Genomic DNA, 15,193 nt, shown 5'->3' on the forward strand with positions numbered 1-15,193 from the left:
GAGGACAGGTGTTGGTAGATTTGAGTCCCTTTGCAAACCTATGAGTCAACTTGTGCAGCCCTGCTACAGGAGCATGGAGGGAAGTGGGGAATGGGATGCTGAATCCCTTAAAGGTTAGGGATTGGCCTTCTCTTAGTTCAATGAATTGAGTTCTTGGTGTCAGACTGTGGAAGCAGTTAAAATTGCTCTATCTCTGTGCATAATCCCAGTGGGGGGAAGGGAGAGGGAAGGTTGCAACGTTACAAAGATCAGAGAAAATGCCCAATCCTCTATCTTGTTGGTCACATCTGGCTATACAATTTCAAATATCTTCCATCTTTTCAATGTGAACATTCCCTCCAACAATGGAGATTATCAACTGGATGGTTATTCCTGCCCACCCAGTGCAAGACCTATGTCATTCCATAAGCCTGAAACAGGAAACTCGCAAGTTTTCTGAGCAACTCTGGAATTTTTGAGACACTAAGGATATCAGTGAAGAACATGGGCTGCCCACTGGTTATCCTCCATTTTCAAAAGACCAGATCATTTTCTATTGTATATTTCTTTTGTTATGGTGTTTCTACTACTTTTCCTTTGTAGTTTCCTTTTTGTAATGTGCTGAAGGCTACTCATGTCCATCATACATTTCTCCATTACTCTCTAAGACTATATAGCATTTCACAACATAATATACCAAACATACACACAGTCACCCCCAAGATAACAGGAAGTCATAAGAATTAGCAAAGGGTGAGACTCTTCTGCAAGTAAATAATTACTTTTTTTTTTTTTTTTTTTAGCTTTTAAGACATACCTTAAGGAGTGCTTTCTAAATGAGGCACCTTAGACACACCAGAGGTTAACAAATGGAAAACTATCACATTCACCAACCAATACCAGAATCAACAATCCAAGAAACAAGACTCAGGTTTTGCTTTGGGATGTAGTGGCTAAGGGAAATGTGATAGTGCTTAGCTTTTAGTAAAATAAAAGGGTCTGCTTCATTCCTCCCAAATAATTTTTATTTTTTAAAAAATTAACCAACTTTAACATCTTTAGACTCTACAGCATAGGATCATAAAACAGGCACTATATCTACAAAGTAGGGCTGACAAAGCTATGCCATTAAGACAAACCTGTCAAGACAGCCATAAGAGAAACATGTAATAAGGAAGAGAAACTTTAAAAGAAGTGACCTAGTAATTTATACACTAAGGTAAATATATACTAGCCTAACTTTGTCATGACTGCTTCTCAACTCCAGCAGTGTTATTTACAAGTTATTACTTGTAACATACTATACTTAAGGTGATGTGATGTTAACATTTTATCTAATAGAGGGAGGAAAAAAAAGTCTTCCAGCTGAGTTCATACCAGTCTGAATAATGAACAAGAAATCCAGTGAGAAATTATAGTGACTTTTTTTGATCCTGCAAAAAGTCAGCCAGATACCCAAAAGCAATGGGTGGGAGGTGAGGGTTTGGGGGTGGGGAGCAGAGCAGGATGGTCTCCCAACACAATCAGGGCCACTTGTAGCCTGAAAAGCTATGGGTTTTGAGGCATTAAAAGCAGAAAGGTTCCTTGGGAAAGCCCTAGGGCAGGGTCCTTGAAAACCCTGGGGAACAACAGCAATTACACTAGAACACCACAGGTCCAGCACTCTAGACTGAGATGTTAGGGACAGTCCTGAAGATCCAGGGCTCTGAACCTCAAATATCCATGTAGTCTTAGTCTTAACCCTGGAAATGATCCAAGTCGAGACCATCCATGAAGAGCCAACTACCTCACCCAAAAACTGCAGCAGGGGGACAGATCCTGGCCCTGGCATGAAGCCCCAATTCAGGAACTAAAACTAAAGAGATAATTAAAAAAAAACCCCAACACTAACCAGTATCAAAAAGTTGTTACAGATTTAAAGATCTCCCGAAAAGGACAGAATAACTCTAACTAAAAGAGGGGGCAGGTGGCATGCTTTAAGGACTACATGAATACTTAGAAAAGAATTGGAAAGACAATAAATAGTTTGGACTGAAAATGAGAATAGCTAAAAAGGAAATATATGACTTCATGACACAGCAAGAATTTTTTTTAAAAAACTGAAAAAATAGAAGTGTAAGATATCTAATATTAATAACAACTAATCTAGAAAACAGGTCAAGGAGAGATAGTTTAAAAATCACTCAACTCCATGAAAACCATTATTTAAAAAAAAAAAAAGTCTGGACAAAAAAATCTAAATAAAAACTGCCCACATCTATTAGAACTAGAGGGCAAAATGAAGATAAAAAGAATTCACAAATTACCTCCTAAAACGAATCTTCAAAAGGAAAAGCTCCAGGAATGACAGAGCCAAAATCCAGAGCTCTTTTATAAAAGAAAAATACTGCAACACTCCAGAAAAAAGTAGTGCAAATACCAAGAGATATCAGAAAGGATCACACAAGAACTGGAAACTTCTACTATAAGCCAGAGATCTTATAATATCCCAAAAGAAAAAATACCATAGGCTTACAATCAATAACTTACCCTGCAATGTTGAGAATATCTACAGAGTGGAAATGGACATTTAATGAAAGAGAACTTTTAAAAATTTCTGATGAAAAGACCAGAGCTGTGTTGGAACTCTAGAAGTAAACTTAATTTCAACAGTTAGGCCCAGCTATGTGATGATGCAGTGCTAAACACTCTAACAGGGAGAGAAGAAACAAGCATCCTTGGAAAAATGTAAGGCCTTCAAGGAGTACAGAGAATTAAATAAGAAAAAAGAGGTACTAGGGGTGGACTTGTTCTATTATTATGGTTTGAAGAGGAGACTGGAAAGGGAGGATACAAAGAGTACAGTAGTATAGAAAGAAGGAAGAAAGGAGCAGTTATTTCTCATACATGACATGAGAATATATAAACATGGAAGGAGTGAACATTAGATGAATCTTCATTTTATCTGAAATGGACAAAGGAAGTTTAAACAAACACACATAAATCATAGTTTAGTGTAGAAAAGCATGAGAGAGAGAGAGAGAGAGAGAGAGAGAGAGAGAGAGAGAGAGAGAGAGAGAAGAGTTAAAGAGGAAGGACAATAGTTGAGAAGTTATAGCTACAAGTAAGAGAACCTTGCTGATAGTGAAGGGGGCAAATAGAGGAGGGGTAGGGGGAGAATGAGATTCTAAGGAAGTACCTTAGAATGCCTCTAAGAAAACCGGGGAATGGTGGAACAAATTGTGGTATATAAAGGTAATGGAATATTATTATCATAAGAAATGACAAAAGGAATTACTTCAGAGAATCCTGGGTAGTATAAATTGACGCAGTTTAAAATGAGTAGAAATGGAAGAAAAATTTATGTGGTAGCAGTAATGTAAAAAAAAACCCAACTTTCAAAGACTTGAGAATTCTGATCAAAATGTACAGAAAAGGAAATTCATAAAGTACAGAAATGCAGTATAGTTTTCAAAGTAACAAAGTTTATTATATACTTTTTTAAAAAGCAAGTAGTACTAAATGAAGATTCATGTTTTCATGTTTTTATGACAAATATTTTTGTGTGTTATGTTATAGAAATGCTCTTTTTGAGGGCTTACGTTTAGGATAGAAAAATTAAAAAGGAAAAAGAAAATTTCTCTTGATGTGGCATTTCTATAAGTCCTTTGCAAAGTACCACTTTTTCCTGTCATCAACTTTTAACACATTATCTTACAAATGCAATCCTATGAGCATCCTTAATTATATCTGTTCTTCATCTACTTGAATAGATTTTAATTTCTTAATTAACCGATCACAAAGGTCTTCAGACATATGGACATTTCTTGTTACCATATTACCATCAATAAGTGAAACCACTTAAGCTGATTTATAAATTCACCAAGCACTATTTTACATATCTATCATTAAATGAGCCTTAGCAATTTTGTGAACAACTTTATATAAGGTAAGCAATAATTTTGGTGTCAGAAACTTGGATTCTGAAGATAATTTTTGCTTTTTCAAAGCTTTATATTTTCTCTAGAAAAACGTTTATCTTACCAATGTATTCTGAATTTATACTTTAAAGATATTGTTTCCATTTGTTTTTCAGTTTATCTGTGACTAAAACATTTATACAAAGTGAACACAAGTCTTTTCTCTCCCTTAATTTTTGATTCCCCCTCCTCTCCCCAAAATTAGTACAATGTGTTATTTATAAGACATAGACAGAATCTGAACAGTTGTTGTTCCGTGAAGTGGGGCAACAGGGAAATGAATGCTTATCAGTTGTCGTTGATTTGAACAGGGTCAGGGTAACCTAAGCTAGCATTATGAGTAGATAATCCTATAGAGTGAGGAAGTTTTTAACCTATTTTGGGTCATGGACCCCCTTTGGCAGTCCAGTAAAAACTATGGACCACTTCTCAGAATAATGTTTGGTGCCTACATTTATAATTGAAGGAAATCCTAAACTTCAGTTAGAGATTAGTACAAATAAAGATGTAATTTTTTTTCATATCCAAATTCACAGACCCCCAGAAATCCATCTACACACACACACACACACACACACACACACACACACACTTATGTGGATCCCAAGATACGAAGTCCTAACATATGGCTAGTTTAGATATATATCTCACATGGATATACAGATATGTTTACTATTTTACACATGGGCTAATAATTCCTGGAAAAATTCTACTAGATATTATTGTATTATGAAAGTACAGTCTTGTATTTATCCTAGAGATCCAAGAAGACACTTAATGTGTTTTGTCAAATACCACTGCTTTAACATTGACCTGGCTTTACAGAAAAAAATATTGTTTTTATTCTCTTTAGTGTCTATCCCAACTTCTCATAAGATCACTGAAGTCAAAGAAAAAAAAACACTAAAAAAACCCCCAGCACAAATAAACCAACTTTAATAGATTATTTTGTATTTATATTGAGCTGTTCTCCAAGGAGCTCAAATGTTTTACAGACATTATATCTAATTAATCCCCACAACAACCCTGTGAGGTAGGTAAACAGGGGTAGGTATTGCTCCCATTTTACAGATAGGGAGAGTGAAGCACAGAGAGGTTAAGTGACTTGCCCAAGGTCACACAATTACTTTACTGACGAGCAGGACGATTCAGAATCTGTTTCCCAGCTCCCAGCCCAATATTCTATTTCAATTGCCTCATGAAATCTTTCGCAAAAAGTGTCATTAAACAAAGTATCAAGAGTAGTACATTATGAAAGTGAGGTCTTTGTACTGCTGCCATCAAGGACATAAAAAACAAACTGATGGCCAGAGGCAATGAGGCCCATATACATATAGCTCCCATGTCCCTTTCTCCCAAGCTCACAGCTACTGTCTCTAGTCATCTTCTAAACCCAAGATTTATAAGACAGAGGCCATGTGACTCAAGAGTAGGACTTTATATAGGATATACTCACCCTTTAAAGAAGATAACTTCATAGAAATTTTGCTCCAATATACAAAATACGGGACTGCTGTCCCACTGAACATTTACATAGTTACACAGCAATCAGCCACCATTTACAACTTAAGACAATCTTTCCCATTCTTATCTTAATCACAATCAACCAGACAACTTTATAATGCTTTCTATATTGGTCATTTTTCTTGCTTACTATATTATATTCCTTCCTTCCCCACCCCAACAGTTTAAAAAATAAACTATAGATTCTGACATCAACTTCGACTTTTTACTTAGCTTCAGTTGCATTAGAAGTAAAAAGTAAATTTAGAACTATCACTCCCACAACCCCTACCCCCACAAATCATTTTATGAAATATAGTGTAGATGTTGTGAAGAAACGGAGAAAAAATTGTGACTATCACTGAACTCAATAAAAATGCTGTAACTTGCTAAAAGTATGAAATATAACCTTGGCTTTTAATACATTTTAAATGTAAAATGTAAAAACAAACATTTGTTAGCAACTAACATGATATTATGCAAAGGACTTCTTTCTTTCTGACACATACTGTGGCCTGACCCTTGAAACAAGATAATTCAGCCTTCACTTTCTTCCTTTCCCCTGTACAAAGAGAGCTGTAGAAACACAGCTCTAAATTCCAAGATAATTTGGTATAAGCCCTTATAATAAAAATCTCATTTACTTCCATTTTCATGACTTTCTTTCACATGCTTGGTTTTTCTTTCTTTATTTTTTTAAAATTCTCTCTGCAATGCTGGTAGGTTAGGCAGGCTATGTACAATTTGTACAAAAAATTCTAGCCAAGGTAAGGCTTTAGAAACTTCGCATCTTAAAAAGCAATTTGTTAAAATACAGCTCTACTTTCTTCCTGCACATTTGTTTAAACAGCCCAATTAGTTAAGTGACCCTGTTAAAGATCTGTTCAGCTGAATGAATAGGTGAAGTCTTTTCCTGAGCTAAAAGTAAATGCTAATTATAGCAGCGAAGAAAACATTCTTTTTTTTTCATATTTAATAGTATTAATAAAATAACTTTAGAAAATTACAGCAAAGCAAAAACAAATTACTCTCTAAAAAGGGGTGACAAAGAACATTCAAAGCCTGATTGCTATTATTTGGAATATATATTCAATTATTTTTCCATCAAGTTACATTCAGCCACTGTCAGAAAACATACTGGTGCATGGAAAAGTGTCAATTGCAATAGTTTACATATATTTTACACTACACATTACCTGGTGCTGCCATGATTTAAATAGTGTCTAAAGTTATTTTTTAAAATCCAAAACAGAAAATTTTATACAAACAAAAAATTTAATTTCTGAAAATTCTTTCCAGTATTATTTGCAAAACAGCAAAAAATGCTGGCTTTATCTTTTTGGATTTCTAGACTATTCAAGAAAATTTCATATTGAAAGGGTGTACACTCAGCTAATCATCCAGGCTGCTAAAGAGTGAGTGGATCATTTCACAAGGAAAGAAATGACATTCTGAAATTATCATAATACGTAATGTCAGGTTTTCCAAGCACATCCTCAATGTGAACAGTTATAGTATATTTAAGGACTATAAATAATAATATATCACCACTGCACCAGCATCTCTTTATGGTACACATTTCTTTTATCATTCCAACAGCTGTAAGAAAAATTTCAGAGCTTTTTTATTTCATCCAAGTTGAACATAATAGATGATTTAGAAATTAAAATGACAGGAAAAACTATTTAGACAGAGATACCAGTTACTCCTGGAAAAGAAAATTTACCTCCTCTCATAGAATTTTTCTTAAGATATCTTAACTGATTTTAAATAGAATTTAAATTTATTCTTCAAAATAGAAAATAAACACTTAAAAGGGTATAACTGACTAAAGCTAACAGAAATATCCTTAAAACTTGTTGATAGAATCATTGACAATTCATACAATACTTAGACTCTAGCAGATACAATAAGTCAAATAAATAAGAATAAACTATAATTACAGAGCCAGTCTTTCCCCTTGGGGAAGCAAAAAGCCACCTTTGACCAATTGTTCCCTACATATACATATACTGTATATTATTAGAAGCTTCTTCAGAGAAGCAAAACATACTTGCCTCCCTGACACTGGAGTTCATCATATTAGTCTAGTATGTCAGGAAGGCAACTACAAGTGTTGGGCCCAAGAATATTTCAGGTTCACTCATGAAAAACCACAAAATATGCTCTCTCCAAACTGAACATAAGCTAATTTATGCAGTGTATTCAGTGTCTTCTTTTTAAATAATCAACAAAATCTAGAACAAGTTCCTATTCTTTCTAATGCACCCCAAAGGCTTTCAAATTTATGGGTGCAAACAACAAAGAAAAAATGCATGTCAATTACTGGAAGGCTACTCTGACAAGAGAAGCTGGTATCTCTGATTTCAAATTATTCTTCTGTGGAACTGTACAGACAGCATGATACCTGAGCAAATAAATCAACTACCATGATATGAAGGGCTTGTTAATCCACAGTCTCTGCATGTTGTGTGCAAAGTGCACCACTGCCCCCTGAGCTCCCTGCATTTCACTTTTCTTGAAAAATCAGTGCTTGATCCTTTCCAAAATAACCAAAGAAATGAGGCAGAAAGTATCTCTTCACCACAGTTCCCATTCAGTCCCGAGACTGATAGAAGAGGATGTAACCAGACTCTGAGTTCTTTGAGATGTCTGATGTCAACCCGTAGAATTCTTCAATAGCTTGTGCATCTATTTTCTGCATGACATAATGCAAAAATGGTAAGGGACATATAAATGATGTTTTTCTTTTTCACAAACGCAATATAAATTCTTCAACTTTAAATGGCACAATTTAACTCTCTCCCTTTTAAAAATAAAATCCTGTAACCTCCATTATTCCACTTGAAGTACTAAAGAAACAGCTAATGAAACTATTCAATATAAAATATTGAAAAGATGAAAATATTAGAGTTTCGAGATTAAGTCAGACACTTACATAGTATTTAGCAAGTCACACGTAGGTTAGAGAATATCAAGTAAAGGAAAAGAGGTGTAGCATTCACAAAAGAAAGACTACACATTACGGAATTTAAAAGAAAGTAGAAATAATGAAAGGAAAAAAAACTACTTACCTCTACAATGTCATCATCAAACAACAACCAAAAATCGTGACTCTTAACTATTGCAATGTAATGGCCTCGATTAGGACCACTATAAAAGAGAGAAACAGAGGGCATTCATATTGTGCAATGATACTTAATTTCAAGCTTTTGGTCTCTAGATTTCAGGCTACAGAATGAGGGATATGAAAGTAGATCACATATCGCCTACCTACTCCTTCTGATAACATATCATCAAGTTAATTTAACTCTTAGGCTATTCAGTTACAAAATTAAATCATTTCTTTAAGAAATGCTTTAAAGAAGTACCACATAGAACAGTTACTTTATACAAAACTGTGCTGTTATAACTATTGTTTATTTGTTTTTTTGTTTTAATAGGCTAATTTTTTAAAAAAAACTCTTCATAGCAAAATTCTCTTATATGGCTGATTAAAGATGAAGTCTTCCAGGAAGGAATAAGCAAATGGAAGGTATAGAATCTATTTCCTTGAAATCAGGGGAAAGATGAAATACATCTTGTTTATTTGAGCTAGAACAAAATTCTAGAAAACATTTCAAATGTACATATTTTACTTTTGCTTTCAGGTGACATACAAGGGAGAAACAATGCAAATATTAAGTCATGACATTGGTTTTCACTTAACTACAAAATAAATGAAGAATTACACTAGACCAGGGGTGGGGAACCTGCAGCCTTGAGGCTACATGTGGCCCTCTGGGTCCCCCTTAATGAAAGGATTTGTTCTGTAAAACTTAGACTCAGTCAAAAAGCCACACCCAAGGACCTAGAAGGCTGTATGTGGCACGGGTTCCCCACCCCTACACTAGACTCAAATAAAGAGGAGGGGTAGATCAAAGCAATATGTGAATCTAAATGAAAATTAACTGGATTTTTACATGGGCCCCTAATTCACATCCTTAATATTGTAAAAGTAGTAGTAGCATTACCTTCTTTAATTTTCATTACAAAAAAATCAGGTTTTTGATAGGTCCATTTTCTCTACTACTATAGGTTCCAATTATTAAATTCTCCAATGTTCCAGATATAGGTACAGGTTAAAAAACAAAAAACTTTAAACATTTTAAAGAAAGAAATTAAGAGTAAAAGCTACAAAAGGAGAAGGAGAAAATGAACAAACAGAAAGGATAACACACAGAAGGCTGAAAAGGAAGACATGGCAGGAAGAGGAACAAAAAGTAAAAGGTTAGCAATTATACAGATCAGAACAGATCTGATTTGAAGAATGTTATCCAAAAGCTAGCTTTAGAAGCTAATATGAAATGAAGAGCTGAGGCTCCTAAGTCTATGATCAAAGGAAGTTATTTATATGGGAATCACATTCCTCATTTAAACAGATGTTCCCTGAGATTCCTTTTATTGATTCTGAGTTAATTTCAAAAGATCAAACTCTATCATAGATGTTTCCCTGGTTCCTATATGTGAGGAAGGCATTATGGTACAATATTGAGGTCTAAATGCAGCGTGACATTCCATGAACTGCTTCTTACTAATTTTGACTGTACTATGTCAATTTGCATAGACCTACTGACACAATAACTACTGAAAATGCTATAAGTGTGTTGCTTTCTTCAAAAGAAAAAAGCTCAATGTTTAAAGTGTTCACAGAAAAAGTTTATAATTTTTAAGTGACACTGGGAGGTGGAATATTTAATTAAAGGGTGTGATTTTAAAATAGTGGAGTGCACAGCACTATTATGATGTACTTCAAATATCAAAAGCCTTTGAGAGGGTATTTAGCATTTCATCTCTTTACCTGGCTTAATTTCATCCAAAAATTGAGTGAATTTGAAGGACTGGAGAGAATTATTTAATCTTGCAAAGTATACTTTTAACTTCTCTTCTTGTCTGTACTTAAAAAAAGCTTTTAATTAAATTAATAAGTGAAATCTGCCTTAATGACTCATATCATAAAATCAATCCCTGGACAACTACTTCAAGATAATTCCATACAATTTCCAGTGCATCCTGTTCAACCTTTAATTAAGCAAAGTGAAACTGATTAGATTTTTTTGGACTCTTATGGTATCATTTAGAAAAGTTCCTTTTATATTTTTAATACAACTTCATTCCATGTAATTTTGACTCTCAGTATTAATGTGTCAAATTTCTGAAAAATGGATCCAGTACATTATTTTACGCAAACACCTCTACAATAAAGCAATAATTTATGTATCCATAAGAATGAATATATATATATATATATATATATATGAACGAAAAATTATATGCAGAAAAACTTTGAAAAGTTTTATGCAAATGTTAAGCGTTATAAAATTATAGAAATTTGAGGGCCAAAGTTGGTAGGGCTGTGAATTGGTCCTGCCATTCTAGAAAGCACTCTGAAACTCTACCCCCAAAGTCACTAAACCGTGTACCTTTTGCCCCAGAGATTCTACTTGTAGATACATATTCCAAAGAGATCAAAGAAAGGGAATGGATGCATTGTACTGAAAATATTTATAGCAACTAATTTAATTGTGGCAAAGAACTAGAAAATAAATGAGTGTCCACCAATTAGGAAATGGCTAAAAAAATTATGGAAAATAAATATAATGGAGTACTATTACAGTACAAGAAATAATGAAAGGGAAAGACTTTAAGAAATCTAGGAAGACTCTGTGAACTGATGCATAGTGAAGAAAATAGAACCAGAATTCATATGACCACAATAATGTAAAGGAAAACAAATCTGAAAGCTTTAAGACCTCTGGTCAACGGAATAACTAATCACAACTCCGGAAAACTGAAGATGAAGTACATGCTTTTGATCTTTCAGTAGAGGATAGCTGGACTAGGGATACAGAATGAGCCATTTATTTTCAGATACATACAGACAATACATGAATTTGTTTGTTTGACTACTTATTTTTTAAAGTAAAGGCTTTTATTCTGAAGGACAATGAACTTATGATACTAATGCAAAAAACCCAGCATCAACTAAATATTAAATAAATACACAGAATGGAGCAGAAAGTTCAGAAAGGGACAAAGAACAGTGAACAATGGTACCATCATGTTCATTTTAATATGCAATTTTTTAAAAGCTGCATATCATATTTTCACGTAATAATTATCATATAATAATTCTTTTCAGTTGTATTTTGCATACTGAAATGTTCATGTTCGCTAAATTTATAGTGAAAAAGTATATTTTTTAAATACGAATTCCTTGTATCATTTAGGAATGCCAAGTCACATTTTAGACATTGGAAGCACACTTGTATATTAAAGGCATGCTAATAGCCAATGCTTCCCTTAAAATTTTCACTCCTTTATAATAAATAGTCTATAACCCCATCTACAAGATCATAGATTTAGAGCTGGATGGAACCAATTTTTTTTTTTTGCAAAACAAATCAAAAATTTTTTATCTTAAACTTAATTACAAAACAAGGGGGAAAAAAGTACATTTCCCTGTACACAACAGAATATAAGATAGGACTCAATATAAAACAATAAATTTCCATTTCACAAAAACCTATGTAATAAATCTTATACACTGTTTTCAAAGCAACCCAGCTTTTCTGTGATTCCTTCTAAATTTTCTCTTATTCTCTGCTATGTACTTCTTATTTTATTTTTTTTCCTTCCTCCCCCCCACCCTTACCCCCAGAGAAGGCTACAATGTATATATGTATACATAGATATATACATATACATAAATACACACACACGCATATACGTAAGGCCATACTATGCATATTTCTATTTGTCAGTTCTTTCCCTAGAGATTGACAGCATCTTCATTCATATGTTCAAGTCATTCCTTATTTTTCTAAATCAACCAGCTCATCATTTCTTGTATCACAACAATATTCCATCAGAATCATATACCATATGTTAGAGCATCTATCATTTTAGCCTATTCTGATAGGTATAAGATATCTCAAAGTTATTTTAATTTGCATTTCTCTAATAATTTAGAAAATTTTCTTATATAATTATATGTAATCTTGATTTCTTCATTGAAAAACTGCCTGTTCATATCCTTTGATCATTCATCAATTGGGGTATCCATATTCTTATAAATTTGACAAAGTTCTCCATGTATTTGAGAAAAGAGACCCTTCTCTGAGAAATTCTCTGTGAAAATTTTTTCCCAATTTTCTGGTGTCCTTCTAATCTTGGTTACATTGGTTTTATTTTTACAAGAACTTTTTCATTTTAAATAATTGAAATCATGCCTTTTACACCTCAACAATGCTCTCTACCTCATTTCTTCCACATTATTTTCTTCTCCAATATGTTCCATACTGTTCTAATTTTCTTGTGATATCTTTCTTTATATAGCTAGGTCATGTATCCATTTTTACCTTATCTTGGTACATAGTTTAATACTTTGGTCTATGCCCAATTCTTGCCAGACTGCTTTCCAGCTTTCCCAACAATTTTTGCCAAATAATGAATTCTTATCCCCAAAACTTTAATCTTTACATTTGTCAAACACAACTTTACCATAGTCCTTTACTACTGTGTACTGTATGTCTACTCTGTTCCACTAATCTATCTATCCATTTTTTAGCCAGTACCAGATCGTTCTGCCACCCCTTTCTGTTTTATGGATAAACCCATCCCACTCACATTCTAAGTTATAAGTACTTGTTAGGTATTTCCCTCCATCTTATTTTTCCTTACTATCCTTCTCAGCCTATTTACCCATCCCTCCTCACTCTAGTTTATTTTTACCTTGCCCTCTCATTCCTTAATCTATCCAACCCCCCCCCAAGAGTCCCTCTTATCCCCTCCTCCTACCTTCCACCTTAATCTACCTAAGAGTGTCTTTCTTATCCCCTTCTCTCTCTTAACTCTTAATCTACTCACCCTTCTAAAAGTCCCTCCCTTATCCTCTCCCCACACCCTCTTATTTCTTTCTAAATTTAGAAGACTTTTATACCCTTCCATATGAACATGTTGTTCCCTCTTTAACCCATATCTGATGAGACTAAGGTTTCAGCACTACCCACCCTCCCTTCATTTGCTTCTTCTATATCAATTCTTCCTTTCATGCCTCATTTGTATGAGATAATTACTCCTTTTTCTTTCTCCCTATGCAGTTTTTTTTTTAGAATTCCCCCATCATATACAGCTCAGCCCAAAGCCTTTCTTTCAAACTACCCAAATTATGATGACACTCATAAGAGTACTGATATTTTCATATATTAGAAGTAAACAGTATGACCTTATTGAGTCCCTTATAATTACTCTTTAATGTTTACCTTATATTTCTCCTGGATCTTATGTGTTGAATTTTCCATTGAGTTCTGCTCTTTTTGTCACCAATACCTAAAAGTCTTTCAATTCATTAAATTTCATTTTTTTTTTCATTCAGGATTATACTCAACTTTGCTGGGTAAGTTACCTTTGGTCATAACCCCCGTTCTTTTGCTCTGTGAAATATAGTGTTCCAAAACCTATGGTCCTTCAACATAGAAGTTGCTATCTAGCAGCCTCTTGTACCTTGTGTAATTCTGATTGTAGCTCCTCAATACTTAAATTGGTTTGGTTTGGTTTTTTGTTATTGTTGCTTGCAATATCTTCTCCTTAACCTGAGGGCCTTGAAACTTGGCTAAGATATTCCTGTAAGTTTTTCTCCTGGGATTTCTTTCCAGTGGGGATCAGTGGATTTTTTTTTTCTGTTTCTGCTTTACCTTCTTGTTCTACAATGTCAGGGTAATTTTCCTTAATAATTTCTGTAGTACTGTATTGTTTCTTTTTTTGATTGTACCTTTCAGGTAGTCCTATGATTCATATACTGTCTTTCCTTGATCTGTTCTCCAGATCAGTTGTTTTTCTAATGAGATGTTTCACATTTCCTTCTACTTTTTCATTCTTTTGGTTTTATTTATTATTTCTTCGTGTCTTATAATGTTATTAGCTTCCCCTTGTCCAATTCTAGTTTTCAAGGAATAATTTTTCTTCCTTAAGTTTTTGATTCTCTATTTCCAGTTGTTGAATTTCTTTTCATAAATTTCCTGATTTTCTTGGATTGCTCTTATTTTTTTTCCCTAATTTTTCCTCCATGTCTCTGATTTTTAAAGTCCTTCTAAAGTTCTTCGAACAGCTCTTTTTGGGTTTAAGACCATTTGACATTTCTCATTGAAAAAGGAGTGGCCTTTTTAGCTCCATTATCTTCCTCTGAATATGAACTCAGATTTTCTCTATTCTCAGAGTAGAAATTTATGGTTGGATACTTTCTCCTTTGCTTACTCATTTTTATTTTAGCAGCATATTATTATAATCAAGTTTTAGTCTCGAGGTGTGAGGAATGATGCCCCAGACCTCAGATCCTTCTTTCTGTTATTTTTCCAAGCTCTGTCCCGGATTCTAGCTTTGGGCACTCCTCTCTACCCCTAAGCTATAGTTAGGGCCCCCAACCACACTGTCCCACAAACACTCTTGCTCCCTGTGGTTCCTCTGGTGGCTGTAAACGTCAACTGTCCTCTGTCCTGGGACTGAAACCAGGGACTCTACTCTCCTGCAAGTGCCCACAGACAGCAGGGTCCCTGCCCCTCTGCTACTGTACTCAACAGGCTTGTGCTAGCTCCTTCCACCCCAGAGCTGCAGCCCAGGATCACGTCTGGTCAGCACAGCTGTGTGGCATCCCTTGACAGTGCAAAGTCTTTCAATCTTCTCCTACTCAGCTGTCAAGACCTCCCACACTGTCT

General features: G+C 34.3%; 1 protein-coding gene across 2 annotated transcripts in view; it reads right to left on the reverse strand.

The window, feature by feature from the left end:
* Nucleotides 1-4,852: 4,852 nt before the first annotated feature.
* The window catches only part of USP12 (ubiquitin specific peptidase 12), a 134,590-nt gene continuing 124,249 nt past the window's right edge, over nt 4,853-15,193 (reverse strand). For both annotated transcript variants that reach the window (XM_036745292.1, XM_036745291.1), the window contains 2 exons: nt 8,516-8,594; nt 4,853-8,139 (listed from right to left, as the gene is read on the reverse strand). In XM_036745292.1, the coding sequence (XP_036601187.1) occupies nt 8,038-8,139; nt 8,516-8,594 (181 nt within the window). In that variant the 3' untranslated portion in view covers nt 4,853-8,037. The remainder of the gene's footprint in view (nt 8,140-8,515; nt 8,595-15,193) is intronic.

The sequence above is a fragment of the Trichosurus vulpecula genome, chromosome 2 (assembly GCF_011100635.1).
Source record: "Trichosurus vulpecula isolate mTriVul1 chromosome 2, mTriVul1.pri, whole genome shotgun sequence".
Taxonomy (NCBI): Eukaryota; Metazoa; Chordata; class Mammalia; order Diprotodontia; family Phalangeridae; genus Trichosurus; species Trichosurus vulpecula.